Raw genomic sequence first — 25,367 nt, forward strand, 5'->3', positions numbered from 1 at the left:
AATGAAGTGATTCGAAACCGAGTGTTACAGTATCATTATATTTTGATGTAGTTAAACAATGTTTTAAACAAGACAGTTATAAGAAAAAATGTAATGTGAAACTTGGACAATAAAAACATGCAATATAAGCAATTGGGGGAATTTGAAACTATACATCAAACAATAGAGTTGTATAATAGAAAATAACAAACATATACATATACATATACAAACACAAACACAAACAAACGAAGAATATAGTAAAAAAGTAACAAACAAGTAAACATACATATTCAACCAATAGAACATCAAAAATATATACACACATATGGGTGACGATTCTCGACACGATTCGAACCCGACATGTAAATAAATGAGTCTGGATTTCAGACTTCTAACCCGGTAACCCGCCAAATAAACGGGTCGTGTTAGGGGTAGTATTTGGGTTCACAGGTCAACGCGTCGGCCCGTATAATTTTTTTATTATTTTTTTAAAGGGTATTATCATTTTAAAGCAAACTCTCTTGGAGGTGGTTACCATTTGATGGTTCACCATATAATATATTAAATTTAAGTTATACGACTATGCCTATCAGCATATGCGTGTTATGTGCCCTAAATCAAACCAATCCTCATTCTTATGCAATTAATATTTGGGTTCATGGGTCAACCCACTAACCCGGAAACCCGAATTTGACCCACGAACTCACGAACCCATATAATTAAACGGGTTAGACGGGTCGTGTACGGGTTTATGTTTCCAACCCGCCAACCCACGACAAGAATAATTATATGGGACATGTAGGAATTGATGCATTCTGACCGGCCAACCTGAAAACCCACGACCCGCTAACCCAAACCCGATATGATTATCAACCTTATCCTTCACACAAACCTAAAAAAACCTATGATTAAGCGATTGTGTTTGAGATTTAAAAAAAAGCAGAATTTTGTATATACCCTTCCTAAACATTTACATATCGTATTTCCCGACTTAAACTTTAAATATCGTATTTGCCATTCTCAATGTTTTTTAATATCATATATACCCAAATCTATTTTTTTAAACAATTTTTATTGATTTATAATTTTTTTTTATCATTTTGAAATCATTAAAACTAAAAAACATTTGAAATGGACAATTTTACCCTTGCTTCTAAATTCCAATACAACATCAGATCACGTGAATAATTAAATCGCATCCTGCTTCATCGATTGTAATCCCTTGCTTCTTCGATCGCAGCCTAATGGCTTCTTCCCTATCGCACACTAGCAGGAATATTCCATCTTGTTGTCGCATGAGCAACCTCTTATTCCATCTAGTTGTTGCACACACGCATCACGCATTAGGTAATTGAACCCAAATGAGTTGTAGACCAATTTGTCCCCTGCTGCTACCACCACTAACCTCGGTATAAAAACAATTCAAGTTAATCAAACCATAACCAACCCCAGTAGACTTAAGAGTAGAAAATCGATGAGTTGTAGACCAATTTGTTTACCTCTAAAGAGATTATAATTGAGACTTATATTGAAGTATTATTTATAGAGTATTAAAAAGACAACCGCTTTCATTAAACCCGAAAACCAAAGTCAAACAAACCATGGATAAAGCAACAAGCTATTCTAATCGTTCTATGTATCTCTTCCTGTCAATAACATGTTGACAAGAGTTTTATTCACCCTTGTTAATCCTTGGGACTTGGGAGATTACTTTTACATTGGCAATACATAATCATATACACATTTCACTTCAAGTATTGTTATTAGGAAAGCTAAATCTGTTGATTTGCCATTTCTTGGAGCTCTCTGCCTTGTTATTGATTTGACTCGGTTACTAATGAAGGAATACATGGGAAAATGAAAAACCCTTAGACCAGATCACTGATAATTTGGAAGCGATGCTGTGCTTGAACTCTTTAAATGGAATATCCACCTGTTGTCTTCGATAAAGAAGGGGATATAAGGAATATGACATAAATACACGTTGCTACTAGCGATTGCAAGAAGGAAGAGACGCCAAGAAAAAAATGGCGAGACGACGACGGTTACGGGCGATCGTGAGGAAGACGACCTAAAAACCTCATCCTCTGAAAATATTTTTGCTCGTGTGCGATAGGGAAGAAGCCACCAGGTTGCGATCGAAGAAGTGAGGGATTACAATCGATGAAGCAAGTTGCGATTTAAGTATTCATGTGATCTGATGTTGTATTGGAATTTAAAAGCTAAGGGCAAAATTGTCCATTTCAAATGTTTTTAGTTTTAATGATTTTAAAATGATAAAAAAAGATTATAAATCAATAAAAATTGTTTAAAAAATAGATTTGGGTATATATGATATTTAAAAACATTAAGAATGACAAATACGATATTTAAAGATTAAGTCGGGCAAATATGATATTTAGATTTAGATGTTGAAATTTTGCCAAAAAAAATGTTATTTTTCAATTTAACAAAATCAGTCCCTAAAAATCTTCATATAGAGACTAACACCCTAAAATGAAGTTAAACTTGCAAAGAAGGACCTATCTGCATATTCAGCCAATAGGTAACATAAAACCCCAGTAAAACCCCTAAAACGTAATCTCAAAATTTCTACCAAGAACACTCACACACGCTTGGTTTATTGAGTCGAAATCGACAAATCTTGACGTAAATCTGATGATTCTTCAACGTTCGATTCCGATTTTCAGTTTCTGCAAATTAACTTCATTGTCGTCTCCCAAATTCCTGTTCTTACCTTTCAGCTTATCATCATCGACTTCCTGTTCACCACACACGTCTCGATTCCACCACCGGCCGCGCGGCCGAATTAGGACCTTTTCCACCGCCGTCTCCGTCAATGAAAAGGAAAGCGATACCTTCTTTGCCGATGACACTGTTTCCTGGAGTTCCCTAGGGGTTGTTGATAGACTTTCTCAAGCTCTTTCTAGAATTGGCCTCAATCGTCCTTCTCTGGTTCAGGTAATTACTCAATTCGTCCAAATTTTACATAGATTTGAGTCGATTTCATAGCTGATATACGTAGCTTGTGTTGTGTTGTGAATGCGTAGAGATCATGAACTTCAATTTTTGGTAATTGCTAACACATGTTGCGTTCCACTTCAGGCCGTGTCTTTACCTCCTATACTCCATGGAAATGATGTTGTGGTTGCAGCTGAGACTGGCAGTGGCAAAACTCATGGCTATCTTGTTCCACTGTTCAATAAACTATGCACAACAACAAACGATTCAGTTGACACCGATCAGCAACTGAATCGGCCTCATATGTCTCTTGTTCTTTGCCCTAATGTCATGTTATGTGAGCAAGTCGTTCGAATGGCCAACTGTATCTGCAATGATAATGGTGAACCACTTTTTCGAGTTGCAGCTGTCTGTGGACGCCAGGTAACTGTGATATCCATATCCATAACCTAATCTTCAATCTGTTTCCCTCTTCTCCGATTCTTCTTTTCTTACATTGTTTTCTTTTTCTGTAGGGCTGGCCAGTTAATGAACCCAACATAATCGTGTCAACACCTGCAGCTCTTCTGAATTTCCTTCATGCCATTGATCCAGAAAGGAGGCGTCGTGCTAATTTCATTCGTGATGTTAAACATGTGGTAATGTTCCATCTAAATCATAACTTTAGTTGTCTCCTTGATGAGTTCTTTCTCTTAACTTTCTTGAACAAATGGTAGGTTTTTGATGAAGCTGACATGCTTCTTTGTGGGAGTTTCCAAAACCAAGTTATTCGCCTCATAAACATGTTCCGTTTTGATGAAAAACTCTTGTCACGTGCAAAAAATTCTTCACCTGAGAAGCCATTGGATATAGAATCTGAATCCAATATGCTATTTGAGTTAGAGAACCATGAAGACATGGAAGCTAACTCAATCCATGAAGATGATGAAGAAGAAGATAAAGATGTTGGAAATTCTTTAAAAGAAACCGAACCAATTGTTAAAAAAAGAGACTGGAAAAGATACAGAGAGATATACGAAAGAAGCAAACAATACATATTTGTTGCAGCAACACTTCCTGAAAATGGAAAAAGAACAGCTGGAGGTGAACTCAAACGATTATTTCCAGAAGCCACATGGGTTAGTGGCCATTATCTTCATCGACACAATCCAAGGTATCTTTTTAAAAAAAAAATATATCAAATCTTTATAAAAAAGAATTCTATTTACATGTTTTTTATCTGTGTTGATTCAGATTAGAGCAAAAGTGGATTGAAGTTACAGTTGACACACAAGTGGATGTACTTATAGATGCAATCAATCATAAATCCAAGACATTAAATTCCAATAATGAATTGAGTAGAACAATGGTGTTTGCAAATACAGTTGAGGCTGTTGAAGCTGTTGCCCAAGTTTTACATGGAAAAGGCATTGAATGTTATTGTTATCACAGTGAAAGCTCTTTAGAAGAACGCACAAGAAATTTGATTGATTTTAAAGAAAAAGGTGGTGTTTTTGTTTGCACTGATGCTGCTGCACGTGGCACTGACATTCCCAATGTCTCACATGTTATACAGGTAATCAATTTTTTTTTGATTTTTTCTTTTCTGTATTTTAATTCTCATTTTTTATTTGTTTTCAGGCAGAATTTGCAACATCTGCTGTAGATTTCTTACACAGGGTGGGTCGAACAGCTAGAGCGGGTCAACCGGGCCTGGTCACAAGCATGTACAATGAGTCAAACCGGGATCTTGTTTCTGCAGTTTGTCAAGCTGAGAACCTCTGTGAGCCTGTGGTAAAAAAAACAAATTTTCATTAATAATCATTACAAAATATATTAAACTAGTAATTGAGTCTGCTTTTTCCGCGGGTTTTTACATATTTTTGTTGCGTATTAGGAGTAAAAATTGATTAAATAGTGACATTTTACAAAGATTAAAGTTGAGGGATCAAAGTAACATTTAAAAAATAGAGGGGTGAAAAATGCATTTTACAAAGTTTAGAAAACAAAAGGGTAAAAGTGATATTTTAAAAAGTTGAAGGTGGAGGGGGTGAAAGTGAAATAAACACGAAAGTTTAGAAAACGAAGGGGTAAAAGTGATATTTTATAAAGTTGAAGGTTGAGGGGTCAAAGTAACATTTAAAAAATAGAGGGGGTGAAAAATGCATTTTACAAAGTTTAGAAAACGAAAGGGTAAAAGTGATATTTTAATAAGTTGAAGGTGGAGGGGGTGAAAGTGACATAAATACGAAAGTCTAGAAAATGAAGGGGTAAAAGTGATATTTTATAAAGTTGAAGGTGGAGGGTGTATAAACATGAAAGTTTAGAAAACGAAGGGGTAAAAGTGACAATTTATAAAGTTGAAGGTGGAGGGGGTGAAAGTGATATTTTAAAAAGTAAAGGGATGAAAAATATCATTTTACAAAATAGAGGGGTTGCAAATGACGAGAAAAAATTACTTTTTAGGAAGTTGAAGGTGGAGGGGTGAAAGTGCTATTTTTAAAACTATAGGGATCGAAAATATAATTTTACAAATAAAGGGGTTGTAAGTGATGGATTATACAAATTTGAGGGATTAAAGTTGTATTTTATGCATTATAGTACTTGTACATTGTGCTTTAGGAGATGTACTTTTAGCTATAGTACATCTCCCTCACATATGAGAAGTTAGTAATTGTCTATATTTATAATGAACAATTATCTTCATTTTTTTTTTAATTCTTTTTGTGTTGTAATGATATAGGAAAAGGCATTTAGTAGGAAACGAAGCTTCAGGAAGAAACTAAAGAAGCAAGGTATATGACTATGTTGATATTTTGAATTTTTTAAATTATTGGTGGAGTAAAAAGACTGAAATGACCCTTGTAATGAAAGCAGGTAGGATTGGAAGTAATACAGTGCACATTCAAGATAGATTAGCAGTTTAAAACATGATGAAGCATAAAACATTCTGGTATGTTTGCTAAAGAAACTGTCTTTTTAATGTCTAATTTTGTTTGTTCACAATGTTTAGATTAATAGTTTCATGAGTAATATTATATGTATACATATTTTAATGTCTAATTAACACTTGAAACCAATCAGTTACTTGAACCATTTATAATTATTGTCAGATTTTGCAATGCCGGCATTCTTTCAACAATTATTTTATACATTTTTAATAAATATATCTTTATTGTTTATAATTAATTAAAATTAATAGCTTAACTAGTAATACAAAAGTATTGGTTTGTATTCTATATATGAATTCACGTTCATATATAAATCTATATATAACAATTATCATTAATTAAGTTTGTTTATAGATATCTACTTATAGAGCTGGCAATGGGTTTGGGTTCGGGTTCAACCTATTAAATAATGTTAAATAAATGGGTTGCCACTGGGTTAACCTGTTTATATATATCACAAAATAATTTATTAAATAAATTGGTTGAACTGAGGTTAACCAATTTAAAATTTAAAATATAAATAGACTGAAAAAAGATTAAACCAATAATATAATATTATAATTAAAGTATTAAATAATATTATTTAAATATAAAATTAAATATATACTAATTTAAATTGGTTGGCGGATTAAAAAGAATTTGACTTTTTTTTAGCCATCTCAACCCATTCCATTTAATTAAATGGGTTAGGTGGGTTGATCCATTTAAACTAAGTGAGTTGAAAATCTGAGTTCAGCTCCTTAATTTTAGGTTTGGTTGGCAGATTGGATTGGTTTTTGTTGGCTCTCTTTATGTATGTTGATTGTAAATTTATAATTGTCGCTATATATATATATATATATATATATATATATATATATATATATATATATATATATATATAAACACTCACTAGCCGTTTATCCGTCCCAATCGACGGGTACGAATAATTTTTTTTCAAAATTTTTTTCTGGATTTTCCATAAATAGTTTACTATAAAGAACAACCAATTATAATTTTTTAATCTAATTAAGCTATTAAAAAATACAAAAAAAAAGATTATCTAAATTAGATATCAAATAAAATGTAAGTAGTATGGCATTATGCTCCAATCTATTTCAATAGCTCCTTCACCCAATTTGATTTTGTATCTTGACTGCTCAAAGAATAAAAAACCTAAAAATTAATGGGAAGCATCGTTGTTATGATGTTGGGCTGATATATGGAAAAGAAATTCTAGGATTCAATCTGTAATCCAAACCAGTTAACTTACAATGAGCAGTAACTTTGGTAATTTAACCGTAACATCACATTACCATATGGATGGTAAATTACAAACATATAATGTTCTAAAAAACATGCACTTTATCGGACATCAGAAACATATAATGCTCCAAAAAAACACGCACTTTATCAAACAACAAATACTTATTTTTTGGTGAATAGTTTGTTTTTGTCGATTAACTATATAGCTGGTGAATTATAGCCCATGAGATTCCACCTTCAATTTCGGTGGGGTTTTTTTTTTTTTTTTTATTATTATTTTTTTTTAAATTATGTCTTTTTTTTTTTTTTTTTTTTTTTTTTTTTTAATTTTTAATTTTTAATTTTATTCATTATATGTCTAATTCTTTTTAGTTTTATTATTCAAAATTGATATAAAGACATTAATTGTTTTCTTATTTTCTTTATTTTACATTTTTCTCAAGCATTTTTTTTTGTTTTTTTGACAAAATGTTTTGTAGATGTTATCCAGTTGAACGATACAACATATGGATAAGCAAAATGTTATATGTAAGTTACAAAATTGAGGAATTTTGACATAAATATTATCCAAATTTTAAAAGTAACGTCTCGTACATTTAAAATATATAAAAGATATACATAACATTTGTGGTTTGGGGCTTGGACATTAGAGACGGCTAGTGTTCAGGGTTATGGATCGGGGAAAAAGCTAGTTCGTTAGTTTCAATATCATAAGTAAGTTGGAGGATGAACGTATAAAATATTATAAGGAATAGTTGATCTCATTAACACCTTATAAAAATATTCAAAACAAAAAGAACTAAAATAGGTATAAAAGTCATTAAAAAGAATGCTTGGAAATTATAAATCGAATTAAGTCATCAATAGTGAGTAAGATTGGAGAAAAAAACTATCTTATAATATGAATCACAACGTGTCGAATTTTATATGGATGTATCGAAAATGATTTCGAAAACTTACTATCAAAGAATTATTTTATTAATCTATTGAAGTAAAACAGTTAGAGATTTCTCGACTAAGATTCAATCACCTTCGACTCAACTAATGCTAAATATTTTTGCTATGTTTTTAAGTTTACATGGAACCTAAAAATCAAAGAAAAAACTTACTTTAATCATCAATCATTACTATATATATTGGTAAGCATTCTATTAACACATAAATTGTACATGCTTTAATATCAACATAAAAAGATTCTAGCAAATGGGTTCCATTTCCACTCCAAAATTTAAATATCAATTGTTTAAGTCATCTCATTGCAATTGGTAAACCATTTGAGAGTCCTGGGAAAATCCGTACATGTAACAATGGAAAACCATAAGTGCCAAAGTATGAAACTAGTTTGCATAAAAAATCCATTTCTTCCAACTAAAATAAAAACTACGTTGCATAAAAAATCCATTATTTTCTATCCACCAAAAACTAAATAAAAGGAAAAAAAAAGTAAAATTATTTTTAATCTATGTCTCTCTCTTTCTTTTAGAAAGACGTGAGAGGGAGAAGGTGAAGTAGTTATATGTCTTCATGTTTTTACACACACCTGAGACTTTTACTTAATTTTTAGAATAAGTTTAGCTTCTTATAGACATACCAGAAAGCTTCATTGCATTCTAACATTACCCAACTCAATTTTTAAAGATTAAGTTGAGTTTGCAAAGTACCTAACAGATAGGATAGCGTTAAAGTTTACAAAGTAAAAAAAAAACATCAATTATCCAGATTTAATGAAAAAACAAAGAAAAAAAATAAGACCGCGGGGTGTAGGTGAGGAGTTTCCCTCACTTTTTCCCTGCCACGTCATCATTTCCCTCACTTTCCTTTCTCTCACCTAAACCCAAGAAATGGGTATGAAGCTTCCATCACTATTTGCTTTTTTATCTTTTTAAATAAAATTAATTCATTTTTATGATTTATAATTTTTAAATTAATAATAAACATAAAATTTAATTAAAAGAAAATGCATTTCATTAATTAAAATAAAAATTACAATAAACCTAAGATTTAAAAAAGTAGAATATTAAAAAAAAAAAAACACAAACAAAAAATCAAAGCTTCATAAAGTATTTCGACTTCCTCAAGGTAAAATTGCAAAGCTTCTTGAAGTATTTCTTCGTCGCCTTAGCCGTTTCTTCGTTGGGGTTTTAGGTTGTTGTACAACCCGTTTATTTTTTAAACCCCCTTGCTATTTCTCGAAACTTCGAATTCATTTGGTGTTTCGTACGGTAGTCGCCACATTTTCCTAGCTCCTCCTGAAACCGGTCTAAAATGCAAAGCCAAAAATGATCTTCCGGTTGTGCATTTCCCGTCTTCGAATCCTCAGAATTGTCAACCCAAGCTTTTACGAAAACTAACTCTTCTTGTGGAAGCCATGGTATCGGCCTTTGTCTTCCCAGTTGTGCGACACCCTCGCGCGCTTATTGTTTTCCTTTGCGTCGTTGTGGGGGTGGTGTGGGTTGAGTTTCGCGAACCATCTCTTCTTCCGAGTGATCCAACTCATCGACAAGTTGGAATTGTTGTTGGGTTTGGATTTGAGTTTGGGTTTGGGTTTGGGGTTGGGTTTGGGTTTGAGGTTGATTTGGCGAATGTTGATCGGGAAAAACAACAAAGTTTGAAAACATTTGCGGAGTAACATTTGGAACTTGGACCGGGTTATTGTCTAACATTTTGGTATTGAAATTGTAGTGGAGATTGAATGAAAGCATCGAGTTGGGGATGATAAACTCCTTGTGATGATGAATCAATAGCAAAAATGTTTCGAGTAGGGGTGCTTGGACTCGAAACATGAGTTTTTTTTTTTTATTTCTATCGGAGGTTGGGGTTTGATTGTCGGGATTCATTTTTTTTTTGAAGAAAATAAAGAGAAATTGATTGAAGGTAAATGAGTATGGGTATTTATAGAGGTTGTAGAGGGTAAAAAAAATTTACATTTTCAATGATATAGCCGTTGGAAATAAAAAAAGAAAAAAAACAAATTTTACCGTTTTTTAACGGTTGTATTTGTAACACCCCGTTATTTTCTTCTTGGAAAGTCAACCCTAGTCAATCAAAGTCAAACTTGGGGTCAACTAAAGTCAACTTAAATCTTATTCCATCTTAAATGGATTAGATTAATATTTTATAAGTGTTTACACCTTGTATTCAAGGTGTTATATGTTTAAGAGGTGAAAGCTTGAAGTCCGAAGACCATTCTTTCTTTCCCTTCGGACAGCAGCCTCGCAACCGAGAACATCAGGCTTCGGCCGTGAACGACGGCCGCAAACCCTCGGACCGTGAACGCTTCTCGGCCACCACCGCCTTCGGACCGCAAACGAGGTTCACGGCCGTGAACCCTTCGGACCGTGAACCCTCGCATATATATATGGGTGTTAGCCATTTTCTCCTCATTTCTCATCTTCCAACCGTGAATTCTCACATTCTCTCTCAAGTATCATCAACCATGAACCCTCCTTTCTCCTCAAAAGTGTAAGAAACACTTCCCTTTTCTTGTTGTTCATCTGAAACCCTTTGATTCCATCTTTTATTCATCACATTTTCTTCAAGATCATCAGGTGTTCTTGGGTCGTGAACCATCCCAGGGCCGTGAAAACATCATCTTGGCCGTGAACACTGCAAGTGTTCTTCATGTTCTTGGGCCGTGAACCACTCATAGGGCCGTGAACCCTTCACTCTTGGCCGTGAACTCTATTTCAGCCTCCTAATTTGCTTCTAACACTCTTTTGGTGAGTTACTCTTGCATCCTAGGTTGTTTCCTAAACACCTTTGTAGTTATATTCATTAACTTTACACATATTTGTGTAATAATATGCTAAATAGGATCTATTTGTGCTCGGGACTTCATTTGGCATATCAATCATTCTATATCATATATTCAATCAAATCTCCAACATAAGGTGAGTTCATACCCCTTTAATCTACCTTTTAAATGGTTTTTAAATGCTTTTAAGGGGGGGGGGGGGGGAATACAAGTTGAACACAATCTAATTGTGTTAATAATTGTTTGTGATATCAATCAGACAAATGATTTCCTTATGTTTTTAAGGATTACCAAATACTTCTGTAATGACTTAAAGTCATGTTAACTCTTTTAAAAGTCACATAAACTCTTTTTAGAACACCGTTAAACTCTTTTAAATGTTTAAACTTATAATTGTCAAAATTTTGTTTATATATGTATAGATATATAAATAAGATTTAAAGGGCTTAGGACTAAATGAATTGCCTTATTTCATTTTCCTTGTCTGGATGTGGACTTAAAGTGGTGTTATTTGTTCGAAGGTCGTTTCCTTCTTAATTATGTATATTATACATATATGGATATAAAAGGTTACTTCAATCGGTATCATTACCTTTGTATCATGCTAAGCAAAGGCGTACAATCATGAGAAGATCATGCTAATCAGATAGAACATATAAATTATAATATGTATAATTTATGAAACAAACGAGAAATCTATTTTCTAGATAAGTATACGAGGTCTAAACTACTTTGTCAAGAATATGGTATAATTCGATCTTTACACAAACTAAAATATGATAGTACGTCTTCAGGACATAGCAATATACTTGCTATGTTACATTCTTGTAACCAGAGTCTCTTGGAGGGAGAGCGGGCATTGTGTGTATAGATCTATACGAGACTGACAAGTGACAATCTCACATCCCGACTACTAGCTACAGTCCGACAGACAAGCCACGTGGTGACAAATGTCACATATTCAGTTTCGACGCCAGAAGGTCGTCGTGTTCATTCTAGTCCAGCATGGTTACAACTTTATTACATTTTAACCCTAATTAACCAATTAATATTAGGGTAGTTATTACACTAGTAGTGTATTTTTAAGAGATACTACTGCACCAATCACTTTCCATAAGCAAAACAGAAAACATTCTTCTTATAATTTTATGGTGAATTAAAATTATGTCATACTAGGTTATAAGTACATTAACACTTAAATAGAACGGTTTTATGGGATTAAAACTACTTATCAGTTGTAAAGCAGAGAATATAGGATTTTCTGGAACGTATTCAGTCACTTTCTTAAAACTAGAATAACATAAAGGACCGTTAGTGGTTAATTCTGTAATTCCTTAGTTTATACATTAAAGTTATATATAAATAATATCCGATAGGCAGTGGAATGTGTGATTTCCACCTTACTTCCTGTTCCTTGTTTGGTTGTGGGCTTAGGGCAGATTCACACATTTAACTGTCCGTTCGATATTAAATTATATATAGTTAGTATAAACTAAGTGATTATAGAATGAACTATTGTGGTTATCAATTTACTTAAGAAAATATATGATTTTCTTAAAGAATCTTTTTATCAAATGTCAAGGAATTATTACAGTTAACTCCGTAAGCACCTAGTGAATACGTCAATGTTATATACAATGAGGATCTAACAAATAATGGAATGTGTGACTTCCGCCTCATTTCCTGTTCCTTGTTTGGTTGTGGGCTTAGGGAAGATTCACACAATCGATTGTCTGTTTGATCTGGATTGTATATAACTTGTATTCATTAAGTACTCATAAAAGAAATTGTAAGAGTCATTTTTACTTATCTCGTCCCATCAGAAAATATAAGATTTTTTGAAGGAACAGGCGAACTCTTCCAAAAGAACTTAGAGTATACTTTTTATAACAAAAATACTTATGAACTCATCAGCTTAAATGCTGATCCTCTCTTTCAAAATAACTTGTATTCTCAGGAAATTCAGTAAATAGGTACACACCCGGAGCTTTTGAGAAGACAGCCTAGTGCCGCGCTGCGACTTTTGTCTTTTACTGTACCTACTTTTGATGTCGAATATCTAATGTATAAAGACTTATGTAAAAACTTATACATTATTAATGCAATGATTGTTGTACTTTGATTACTATAATGCATGTGTTGTGATAGTTGACATGACGTACTCCGCCCCCGAACGTTTCCGTCGTTCTGGTTTGGGGGTGTGACAATATTAAAAAAAAATAATAATAAATAAATAAATAAATCTTCCTATCCAATCACCGGTGGAGCGAGAACGCGACAACCCTTCCCCTCGGCTTCTTCCCGCGCAGCGCTATCTGCAACCATGGTACGGTGTTCATCGGACCGGCTCCGTCCGTCCTAATAACCTGATTGTTGTGGCCACACATATTCTATTCCTACAATTTACAACCCTTCGGTGGAAATGAGAATAACACATGGACAATTTACCGAAGACTATAGTTAGAAAATGGAGTCCTTAAAGGATAAAGGTTCAGTTAACCGTTACATGGGTCGAGTGAACAAAAAGGGTTAAGGGTTTATAGGGAACATGCTTTGGAATATAGATTATGTGTGTCTAAAAACACAGGCTAAGGTTTTATTCGGTGGTCCTTTTGATCGAAATAACATCCAGCCATCAAAACTATAAAAATGAAATCTTTACCTACAAAATTGGGAAAACAAAAAAAATCATAAAAAATCAGATTATTTTCATAGTTCCAACATGTGTGTTCATTTGCATAGGTTGATCGATTTGACATTCCATCAAGAAAAGAGGAATTGAACCGATATGGGGAAGAGATAGGGTCGAGATCTCAGGATTCAACATAGACGCCAGTGTCTGCTCTTTTCACCTTTATCTCTCCCGATCGGAAATCAAACATTAAAAATCAACAAAAAAATGCAATTTTTCTGCTTATAGAAACAACTGTTGATTTTTTAAGTTTTTTCTCTATGGAGAGCTGCGGCAGTGGGGTTTATCTATGATGGTAGTTGAAGGCGATGGGGGAGGGGATTTCGAGATAGTGGTTAGTTGGCGATGGTGGTGTTATGCGATTTTGGTTCTAGAATTATCCGAAGTGCGATGAGTGGAGCAGTGGTGGTGAATGGCATGAGGTTCGGAGTTGGGTGGCTGAGGGGGCGTTTTGGGTTTCTCTTGGATGAGGAAGAGAGATGGAGGAAAGCGATAAATGAGTGTGGAGATGAAAGCGATTGAGAAGTTCACCAGAAAGACGTTCTCCACCAGAAAGATGCAAGATATAGGGAGAAAGGCCGAATCCACGTATATTTTGCTAATATCTCGGACTCAACAGACCCGATCGGTCAAATGCATTTGCGAGCTTTTAAAAAAAATTTGAATTGAATGACTCGCCTTTAGACTTTAACTTTTTGACTTTTGTTGACCAAATAAAATTCCAATACATAAAGTTATTATATATATTGCATAAGGGCTTGTACGACTTAAAATTCAACATTTGACTAAATATGTTTTATAAAGTATAATATATATATATATATATATATATATATATATATATATATATATATATATATATATATATATATATACAATTAATGCGTAATAATGAGAAATCTTTTTGAATCATGCTTGAATAATATGATTACCTTGATTGTTTAAAGAAAAAATTATTTTAACAAAAATCTCAAATCTTGTGGAATTAATTGTTATACAAATTCGAAATGAAATAATCATAGTAAATAACCAAAATATTTGTAAGAGAAAATGAATTCAAGATAATAACAAGAATTGAATAAAGTACTTATTAAATAGAATATTCTTTGATTAGACTTGGAATACAATCAGTACAAGCATTTTGAGAAAGGATGATCTGAAAATTTAGAGACTTTGAACATCGAGAGGTAGATAGAGAAATAGTAGGAGTTTTTCTAGATATAAACTATACATTTGAGAGAGTGAAATTTTTCGAATGCTTGAAACTAAAAACTTCAACTCAATTTATAGAAGATTTTTGCTTTTGATCTTGGTAACTGGATGTTTACCGAATCTTTTCTTGAATAGTTTTTCTTTGTCATGTGCATGAGTGGTTGAAATAAAATTTCTTCTTTAGATAATGCTCTTGTATTCTTGCCATAATGGTTGTCAAATCATTCTTCTTTAGACAATGTTTTGTCTTCTTGTTTTGTCTTCTTGTCATAATGGTTGTCAATTCTTCATAGTGGTAGTCAATTCTTCAATTATATTGCCGACATCCTTTTTAATTATCAATTTTATTTTCTTGAGGCAAATAATGATAACAAACCTGTAATATGTATTTTGATAAAAGTGTTTATGCACGCATTGTATATTGTATACATACATAATGTACAATACCCTATATTTTGAGAAACTAGATATCTTGAAAAACATTGAAACGAAATACCCTACATTGAAGATATACACAAAAATAAAATTTAGAATATTTATTCTTCGTATGGATCATCAAACGGGTCTTGAGCGTCTTGAAGTAATCGAGTTCTTGGAGTAGATTCATTTGATTATGTAGGGGATCTACGAATATCTTGTCATAAACGGTGAAGTTCTTCTTGAGATGAACCGACAACGTTAATAATTCTAGCTACTAGTTCAAGATCAAGGAGAGGAGCGTTCTTGATTTCTTATGTTTTTGCTTTTGTAGAATGATGGATTTCTTGATAATATTTGATCACCTTCGTTGAGTTGGCTTGAGGAAGTTTGAATTTTTCCCACCATTTTATTTTATATTGGTAGTTAAGCCATGGAGGAGAAATGTCTTTTGCTTCTTGATAATTATAAGTCCACGACATAATCCATGGAATTTTGAATAACATGGAAAATTTTAATAGATATTCAAATTCAGGGATAGGTTGAACAAATAACTCTTTGAATTTGAGAAATCCATTCAAAACTTCATCAGGTAGACATTTTGGTATTAAGCCCATGAACTTATACCAATTAACAAACCATTTGGGATATTCATAGTCAAAGTTTAGATCAAAAAAGATAAACCAAGAATGTGAATAATTGCGTACAAGGAATGCTTTGGACCAGGCCTCTTGATAATCACAATAGGAATATTTTGGGTAAGCAAGATATCCTACTAAAATCTTTTTGGAATGGGGATTTATTGACCAATCTTGAGGAGAAATGACCTTGAGAATTTGAGCTTTACTGTAATCAATTTCCTTCAGATGAATTGGAACAATGAGTGAAACATATAGAACCAGATTCTTGAAGAATGGTTTGATAGTATTCTCTGGTCTTATAAGGATCATAATAAAAGGTTTTCCCTCGACCAAAAAGATGATCAGTGAAAATATGAAATCCTTGATTTAACTTTGAAATCTGAGAGTCTTCAAGAATTTGAATTCTTTCAATATTTGGATTTATAATATATGAAGTCTTAGTAGAAAGAACAATTTTTTAAGTTCCCAAAGGAGACGAGGATGGAGATTTGATAAAAGGACTAACAGTCTTGATTGGAGAAATATTAGAAGTGACAAGTTTTGATTCTTTGTTTTGAAGAACATTAGTCAAAAGTACAGATTTGTTTTCTGGAGATAAAGGAGAAAATCTATTTGGACGAGGAGGAAAAGGTACAAGTTTTTGAGAAATAGGCTTCTTGTTATCTGTTTTGGAGGATGAAGAGGAAGAACTCATTTCCCCTGTAAAAATTCACGAGAAAGAAAATATGGAAGTGAATTATTTTCTCCTTTAATAAATTCTATTTCAAAATCAAAGTTGCCTAGAAGGGTTTGCCATCTAGCAAAAATTTGTTTAGAAATAATGTTTTTGACATCTTTTTCTAAAATTGATTTCGCAGATTGACAATCAATTCTTAATAAAAACTGTTTCATAAATAAATCATCTTCAATCTTTTTGATGCATAAAACAATGCTTAAAATTTCTTTTTTGACCTTTGAATAGTTTCTTTGGGTGTGATTTCAGGCACTGGAAAAATATCGAATTAGTTGTTCATCTTTTGAATCTAAATTTTTTTGTTTTAATATACCTCTAAATCCAATATCACTAGCATCAGTTTCAACTATAATGTTTGCATTTGGATGAGGTAGATTCAAACATGGTAATGTTGGAATTTTTTGTTTAATATGTTTAACTATATTAGTATGTTTTTGAGTCCATGGTTATGGATTATCCTTTAATCTATCATAAAGAGGTTTACATATAATTCCCAGATCTTTGAAAAAGTCATGTATATAGTTTAAACATCCTAAGAATCTTTAAAGTTGTTTTTTATCTTTAATTTCGTCAGGGAATTTACTTGAAAATTCTAAACTTCTTGTTATGGGTCTAATGGTGTTTTTAATGATGTCATGTCCTAAAAAACGTATTTGATCTTTAAATAGATGCATTTTAGTTGCTGATACAGCTAAACCATTTTTATAAATAAGATCATGGAATATGTTTAAATGTATAAAATGTTGGTCAATATATTTTGAAAAGATAAGAACATCATCAGTATAAACAATAGCGAAACTGTATATAGGAATGATAATATCATTCATAATATTTTGAAATTCAGAAGGACCATTTTTTAATCCGAAAGGCATAACATTCCATTCGTAATGTCCAAAAGGAACATTAAACCCAGTTTTATATTTGTCAGATTCATGAAAATGTATTTGCCAAAACCCTGATCTCATATCAAATTTTGAGAATATTTTTGAATCATAAAGTTTTTTCAATAAATCTCTTTTATTGGGAATAGGATATCTAATCCATTCTAAGACTTTATTTAGAGGTTTATAATTGATAACCAATCTGGGTGATCCTTTTTCTAATTCGGTTGCATTTATAACATAAAAGGCCGAACAAGACCATGGTGACTTAGAAGGTCTTATTAGCTTTTTATCTAGTAAGTCTTGAATTTCTTTTTTACAATGAATTTCCAATTCATTATTCATGTGAATGGCTCTTGATTTTGAAGGAATGTCATTTTCATTAAAAATTTTAATGTAAGGTGATTTAATGATATGTTGTTTTCTGCTCCAAAAGACATTTGGAATATTAGAGTAAACATTCTTTTCAAATTTTAATGTTAAAGCTGTTATTTTGTCTTGAATATGTTTTTCTTCTAATTGATTAATTATACGAATATCATTTATTTCATTAATAAGATATTTAGCTTGTTTTGTTTTATAATTGAGTATATTTATATTTGAGTATTGAATAGGTTCACAAAATTTTAACATAATTTCTTTTCAAAAAATATTAGTTTTGATTCCATTTTCATGGACATTAAATGGATATTACCGTAGTAATAAAAGATGTTCTTAGAATTAGAGGAGAAGTGAGATTTTTTACTAAAATTAGATGAGTTTTGAAAAAAGTAGTCTTGATCATTACAAATATGAACATCAGCAACTTTGTAATTGGCGATTAATTTTGAGCCGCCTGCTCCATTTAATCTAGAAGAAGTTTTTTCATAGAAGTGAGTAGGAATTATTCCTTCTTGGATGCAATTCATATCTGCACCACTATCAATTAAAGCTGTTATCTTGATTTGAAAATTATCTTTTACTAAAGTAATATGATTATTCCATTTTGGAGAAACCTGTGAATTTATAATCTTTCCAATTAATACTTCTTCATTTTCTTTTTCTTTTTCGATTTATTGAAAATCATTTTTATTTGTTAAAGATTGTTTTCCTTTTTCAATAATAAGAAGTCTATTTTTATTTCTTTTATTTCTTGTTTAACCAATTTTAATTTTTCTTGAAGTTCCTGAGTAGAAATAGGTTTTTCTTTAGAAAATCTTTCAAATACATTATTGAGATTAAATAATTCAGTATTATTAGATATAATAGTGTCCCCTTCTTTCTTATTAAGCATTTGTTTAATAATTAATTCTTGGATATTTTTATCTTTAATAGAAATTTGATTAATTTTGGTTTAAAATTCTCTAAGAAAATTAGTTTTGGTAAACTAGTTTGAGTTTAAGTTTTTAGTTTCAAGCATTTGAAAATTTTCACTCTCTCAAATGTATAGTTTATGTCTAGAAAAACTCCTACTATTTCTCTATCTACCTCTCGATGTTCAAAGTCTCTAGATTTCCAGATCATTCTTTCTCAAAATGCTTGTACTGATTGTATTCCAATTCTAATCAAAGAAGGTACTATTTAATAAGTACTTTATTCAATTCTTGTTATTATCTTGAATTCATTTTCTCATATATATATATATATATATATATATATATATATATATATATATATATATATTGTGAGATATATGAACACGATTCTAGTCACTCATCTTGGAAATAAAAAAAAATCTAAAATGCAAGATAAAAGAAAAAATATGATTTTTTTAAATATTATTTTCTTCATTGAATTTATCCAAAAAAATATAAAAAAATAAATAATAAATAAAAAAACTACCGTTTTTTTTTAAATTTACGGGAAATATTTTAATAAAATATTACACTGTAAATATTCAAATAAAATTGTTAGAAATTTAGAATATTCTACTATTCTACTAGATTTGTTAGATATGTTAAAATATTTTAATATTCTATTATAATTGTTAGAATATTTGAATATTCTAATAGAATTGTTTGAATATTTATAGTATAGTATTCTAACAATTTTGTTTTCATATTTATAGTGTAATATTTTATTAAAATTTTCACGTATATTTAAAAAAAACGGTAATTTTTTTTGGGTTAATTAAATACGAAAATAATATTAAATTTTTTTTTCATTTATTTTGCTTTTCCGAAATATATTTTTTTTATCTCTAAAAGAAATGATTAGGATCACGTCCCCATGTGTAACGCCCCGTTCCTGGTATGCATTTAAAACATTATTTTTCTTTTTATTTTAGAAGCTACTCGACGAGTCAGTGGCCCTAACTCGTCGAGTAACAGCGAGTTAGCACGTGGAGTAGGCGTGGCGACTCGACGAGTCTATATTCCGGACTCGGCGAGTCCGCCAGTCTGGATGAAGCCCTAATTTTAGGGAGTGTACCCTATTTAAACACCATTATAGCCCCCAAACCAGCCTCCTTCACCTCTCAGAGACTTATTCCCGAAACCCTAACCTCCTTAAAGTGTGTGTGAGTGATTTTGCCCTTGTGAAGGAATCTTGGTGCATTGTTGAGCAAGAAGAAGAAGGTGAAGGTAGAAGAACTCAAGGAAGAAGAAGTAGATCCATATTATACTCCTCTTTGGCCATCCTTTCTGGTAATAAAGCTTTCATCTTGGTTATTGTATTGCTAGATCTAGTTTGTCCCCAAATTGATGGTTTTGAGCTCTAAAACCCCAAATCCCTAGTGATGAAGCTTTGTAATCAAGCCATATCTCGGATCTAGCCTCTCTTGAGTTCCAGGTGCTCAAGAAGGCCACCTTTTGGCAGCCAGGGCCTTGTTCTAGACAAGTAACCCCCATTATAGCCAAGTTTGAGTGTTATTGCTTTATTGCATGATAGATACACGTAAAGTTAGCAACTTTACGTGTTCAGATTGTCCCAGAAACCCAGATCTATGAATTGGATGCACTGAAACTGATTAGAATCGGCTCAATAGAAACTGCATGCAAAGGACTCTGTGAGTCGTTCTTCGGACTCGGCGAGTCCGGTCGCGAGTCTTAGATTCCCTGTTTAGTAGTAGCTAGTCCGTTAGTGAGTGGAGTAAAGACTCAGTGAGTTAAGCCATGGATCTGAGTGTAGAGGGACTCGGCGAGTCTACGCCCTAACTCGGCGAGTCCAAGGCAATCTCCTTACCCGTAAGAACAGACTCGACGAGTTGTTCATACAACTCGACGAGTCACAGACTGGACGTGTTCATATGATGAAGGAGGACTCGACGAGTTGTTCATACAACTCGGCGAGTCAGATAAAGGTTGACTTGATGTTATTATAGAAGGAGAACTCGTCGAGTCTTCGCTAAACTCGACGAGTAGAGTCGGGTAGGGGAGTAGAAGGAAAGATAGGGACTCGACGAGTTGGCGGCTCAACTCGGCGAGTCAGGTCAACGGATTGTTGACTTTGTCCAGGGGGTAAAATAGTTATTTTACCCTAAGATTAGTTATCAGTGTCTGATTAAGTGTCTTTTGGGAATTGTAGCCGGGGAGTTACCGGAGCAGCAGTTAGACAGTTCCCGAGTAGCATTTCAGCAGCCAGCCTTAGGAGGTGAGTTTCCTTCCAGTAGGAACGGGCCTACGGCCACAATGCCGGCCCGTTTAGTTAGCATTAGTTCTGGACTATAGTCCGATGCAGTAGTTCAGTGTGCTTGGTGTCTTTGTGATACAGGCATGATATGTGTTATGTGTTCCGGACTATGGTCCGATGCAGTATGCAGTATATGTGTTCATATTATATGCTATGATTATGTTATGCTATGTTCAGTCATTTCCGGACTTCGGTCCGAGGCAGTTCCGGACTTCGGTCCGATGCAGTGGGAAAGGCCCTAGTAGTTCCGTACTTCGGTCCGATGCAGTGGGCAAGGCCCTAGTAGTTCCGGACTTCGGTCCGATGCAGTGGGCAAGGCCCTAGTCAGTTCCGGACTTCGGTTCGATGCAGTGGGCAAGGCCCTAGTCAGTTCCGGACTTCGGTCCGATACAGTCGGCGAGGCCCAGTATGTGCTTTATATGTTATTGTATGTTATGTGGTAGTTTGGGGGAGCTCACTAAGCTTCGTGCTTACAGTTTCAGTTTTGGTTTCAGGTACTTCAGCTAGCAAAGGGAAGGGCTCGGGATGATGGCATGGCACACACCATAGTTTTAGCCTGGGAGTTAGACTCTGATATTTTGAAATGATCTTGACACTAGTTTCGATTTGATAAATTTATTATGACATTTTGAGATACATGATTCATGGTTTTATCTTTTAATATTTGATATTATGGTTTAGTAAAGTTTTCAAACAAAAATTTTTGGGTTGTATTTTTGGGATGTTACAAGTTGGTATCAGAGCCTTGGTTTGAGGGATTCGGGCACACTTTCGGGTGTGTCTGAACTCAAACTAAGGAAGTGGTATAAAGTTTTCAAAAGAAAAGAGTTTTAGAAAAGTAAAAAGAATTTTTAGAAAGAAAAGAACTTTGAAAAGAAAAAGGGTGTGGTGCATGCAATCAGCCGAGCTCAAGTAAGTACTCCCAAATTATCCATACGAGTTTATGCTATGTTATGATTATCAGCTTTATTAGAATAGCATGCTAGATTAGGACTAAGGATCTAGGAAGGATGCCTTATGTGCCGGTTATATGTGTTTCAACTCTATGAAAACTGCATGCTAGTACAAAATTGTCAGTATGATAGCTAGAGTAGTATATGCTTGATTATGTGTACTCGATGCTCGAATGCTGCTTGCTTTGTGCTTTTAGGAGTCTTAGTTATCTTTCACTAACTAGTAAATGAATATGTTACGTTACATATTGTGAGGATTAAATAATTTCAGAAGGTTAGGTCTAGCTCTATTGCGCAGCTCTTGTCTGAGTCCAACCGTTGTAGGGTAGGATATCTCATTCGAAGAATTATCTAGTCTTAGTGGTATGTAATAGTATTCACGAGCTAGTTAGGGGGAGGTAGCCAGGACTTCTTGTGCAGCTGATAGCGGAGAGTGGGTTGGTGATTACCCTAGGGCAAGCCTAGGATGAGTGTAGCAGAGAGCAGTGGTAGTAAAAGGGACTTGGTGGAGCCAAGACAGTTCTTGAGGAAAGTACGGATAGATGTGGAAGGTAGTATGGGCCCGTACTACTGAAAGCAGAGGATCCGTACTCGAATCAAGGAAGGCTGAGGTGAGACCAGGAAACTTGTAGTAGTAGCGATCCCTCGAGATATATCTGTATTCCTGACATTGTCATTATGTGTTTTCAGAATGGTGGTTTTACGCCCTAGACCAGCAGTCGGCAGTTCAGGTGCCGGTGAGGGATCGGGATCAGGCTCGGGGGCCGAGCATGTGGATGAGCAGACTAGGGAGTTTCTCTCCTCAGAGGTTACTCGCATCATACTCGAGCAGATTCCTGTGATCTTTGGTTCGATCAAGGAGGGTAATTTGGAGCTGATGGACGAGAAGTTGAGCACATTCCGTGCTGAGGTGGCGGCCATGATGGGGTCGCGCATCCTCACTTTCAGGGAATTCAGAGCATGTGGAGCTCCTGACTACCATGGGGCGCGGGATCCCATTGCGAGTACCAGGTGGTTGGCGGATGTCGCCAATGCATTCCGCACCAGCAGATGTCCCGAGGGGGACAAGGTCAGACTGGCATTCTGTCTCCTGAAGGACAGGGCATGAGATTGGTGGGAGGAGATCGGACATGTCATGGGAGATGACGCAGCTCTCGATGCGATGACCTGGACCGATTTCACTACCAGGTTCAGAGCCGAGTTTGCACCAGTTATCGAGGTGCAACAGTTAGCGAGGGAGTTTCAGGATCTTACTCAGACTATTGAGACTGTGGCAGAGATTACCGCCAAGTTTAGGGAAAAGGATCTTCTCGTTCCTTAGTATGCGGCTGATGAGGAGATGAAGAAGGCTCGTTATCATGAGATGTTGAGGAGTGATATCAGACAGTTTGTGAGCCGGTCCAGCTGTAAAACGCTAGATGACATGATTGCGAGGGCTCGTGAGAGAGAGATAGATTTGGAGATGGAGAAGAAGAGGAAGCCAGAGGCGGCATCTGGCACAGGGAGTTCGGGCAAAAAGCCTAAGGTATCGGATCACAGATCCAGAGGACAGTAGAGCCACAGTAGGTGTGGCAAGTGTGGGAGATTCCACGATGGGGCGTGGAAGGCAGGGATCTCCGGCTGCTGCAAGTGCGGTCGGACCGGGCATATGAGTAGAGATTGTACAGCCACCACCACCACCACAGCGGCTGATCTGATTTTCTTCCATTGCAATTAGAGGGGACATAAAAAGTCCCAGTGCCCAAGTTTAGCAGCAGCAGGGAAGGTGGCAGCACCTGCCCCTGCTACTTTGAGGATTACAGACGGCCGTCAGGGTCAGACTGAGGCGCCAGTAGCGAAGAGTAGAGCTTTCCAGATGACAACAGAGGTGGCGCGGGCGACTCCTGATGTGGTGACGGGTATTTATTTTCCTCTTATCTCTGTATTTAATATTGATTATTTCTCATGATTATATGTTTGTATTCAGGGTCGTTCTTAGTGAACGACATTTCAGCTACAGTATTGTTTGATTCGGGGGCCACCCGATCGTTTGTATCGCTTGCACTTAGCAAGCGGTTTAGCAAAGCTCCGGGGGAGCTGGACCGTCCACTTGAGGTTGAGATAGCTGATGACAGGACCGTCAGGGTCGCGAGGGTACATAGGGAGTGTTCGCTGCGGTTATTTGATGAGCAGTTTTCAGTAGATCTGGTTCCTATTCCCCTGAGAGGGAATAAGGTCATAGTGGGTATGGATTGGTTGAGCCCCAATGAGGCAGTGATTGATTGTGAACTGCAGTTAGTGAGGGTTCACACTCCTAGTGGGGGAGAGTTAGTGATTCAGGGCGAGAGGCCACAGCGCAGACCGATTCTGTGTTCAGCAGGGTTGCGCGGGGTACGTCGCCTATGTTTTAGATGCCCGGGAGAAGGGCAAGGCGATAGTTGACGATGTACCAGTAGTACGCGAGTACCCGGATGTATTTCCAGAGGATTTGCCTGGGATACCTCCTGAGAGACAGGTTGAGTTCAGGATTGACCTGGTTCCTGGTGCGGCTCCAATAGCCAAGGCACCATACCGAATGGCTCCTCCCGAGATGCAGGAGTTGTCTAAGCAGCTGCAGGAGCTGCTAGACAAGGGGTTTATCAGACCGAACAGTTCACCATGGGGAGCCCTGATCCTGTTTGTGAAGAAGACGGACTGGTCACACCGTATGTGTATAGATTACCGGGAGTTGAACAAGGTGACGGTGAAGAACCGTTACCCACTTCCGAGGATAGATGACTTGTTTGATCAGCTCCAGGGAGCATCTTGGTTCTCCAAGATTGATTTGCGCTCCGGTTATCATCAGATGCGGGTCAGAGGTGAGGACGTGCAGAAGACCGCTTTTAGGACCCGCTATGGTCATTATGAGTTCGTGGTGATGCCATTTGGGCTCAACAACGCACCAGCCACGTTCATGGATCTCATGAACCGCGTATGCAGACCGATGTTAGATCGGTCTGTGATAGTATTCATCGACGACATCTTGGTCTATTCCAAGACTCAGGAGCAGCACGAGGAGCACCTGAGGGAGGTGCTAGAGACACTGAGGAGGGAGAAACTTTTCGCAAAGTTCTCCAAGTGTGAGTTCTGGTTGCGCGAGGTGCAGTTCTTTGGACACCTCGTCAACCAGAAGGGTATACTAGTAGATCCGGCCAAGATAGAGGCCGTGATGCAGTGGGAGGTCCCGAGGTCTCCATCTGAGATTTGGAGCTTCCTAGGTTTGGTAGGGTACTACAGGAGATTCATCCAGGATTTCTCCAAGATAGCAGTTCCGCTCACTCGACTGACCAGGAAGTCGGTGGCATATCGATAGGGGCCTGAGCAGCAGGCAGCATTTTA

The 25,367-nt window shown here is 35.2% G+C and overlaps 1 protein-coding gene across 4 annotated transcripts; it reads left to right on the forward strand.

Moving 5' to 3' along the window:
- Positions 1-2,519: 2,519 nt before the first annotated feature.
- Positions 2,520-12,941, forward strand: EMB3108 (DEA(D/H)-box RNA helicase family protein). Of its 4 annotated transcripts, none has more exons than XM_079067907.1 (9): positions 2,520-2,943; positions 3,088-3,366; positions 3,459-3,581; positions 3,660-4,096; positions 4,177-4,498; positions 4,564-4,716; positions 5,666-5,717; positions 5,797-5,875; positions 12,830-12,941. In XM_079067907.1, exons 1-8 carry the CDS (start codon positions 2,641-2,643, stop codon positions 5,847-5,849), a joined length of 1,722 nt encoding a protein of 573 aa, XP_078924033.1. In that variant the 5' UTR covers positions 2,520-2,640; the 3' UTR covers positions 5,850-5,875; positions 12,830-12,941. The 4 variants fall into 4 exon arrangements, with proteins under 4 accessions (XP_078924033.1, XP_078924032.1, XP_078924035.1 ...); XM_079067909.1 differs by having other exon boundaries at positions 2,521-2,943; positions 5,800-5,875; positions 12,830-12,940; XM_079067906.1 differs by lacking the exon at positions 12,830-12,941 and having other exon boundaries at positions 5,797-6,044.
- Positions 12,942-25,367: the final 12,426 nt, after the last annotated feature.

The sequence above is a fragment of the Lactuca virosa genome, chromosome 8 (genome assembly GCF_052849685.1).
Source record: "Lactuca virosa cultivar CGN04683 chromosome 8, Lactuca_virosa_CGN04683_v6, whole genome shotgun sequence".
NCBI classification, from domain to species: domain Eukaryota; kingdom Viridiplantae; phylum Streptophyta; class Magnoliopsida; order Asterales; family Asteraceae; genus Lactuca; species Lactuca virosa.

What these genes read in the sequence shown, in the direction of transcription:
- EMB3108 (XM_079067907.1), top strand. Translation starts at nt 2,641, where the DNA reads ATGATTCTTCAACGTTCGATTCCGATTTTCAGTTTCTGCAAATTAACT. An exon ending in TTCGTGATGTTAAACATGTG is followed by an intron (nt 3,582 to 3,659) that starts GTAATGTTCCAT and finishes AACAAATGGTAG; the next exon opens with GTTTTTGATGAAGCTGACAT. An exon ending in GAAGAAACTAAAGAAGCAAG is followed by an intron (nt 5,718 to 5,796) that starts GTATATGACTAT and finishes TTGTAATGAAAG; the next exon opens with CAGGTAGGATTGGAAGTAAT.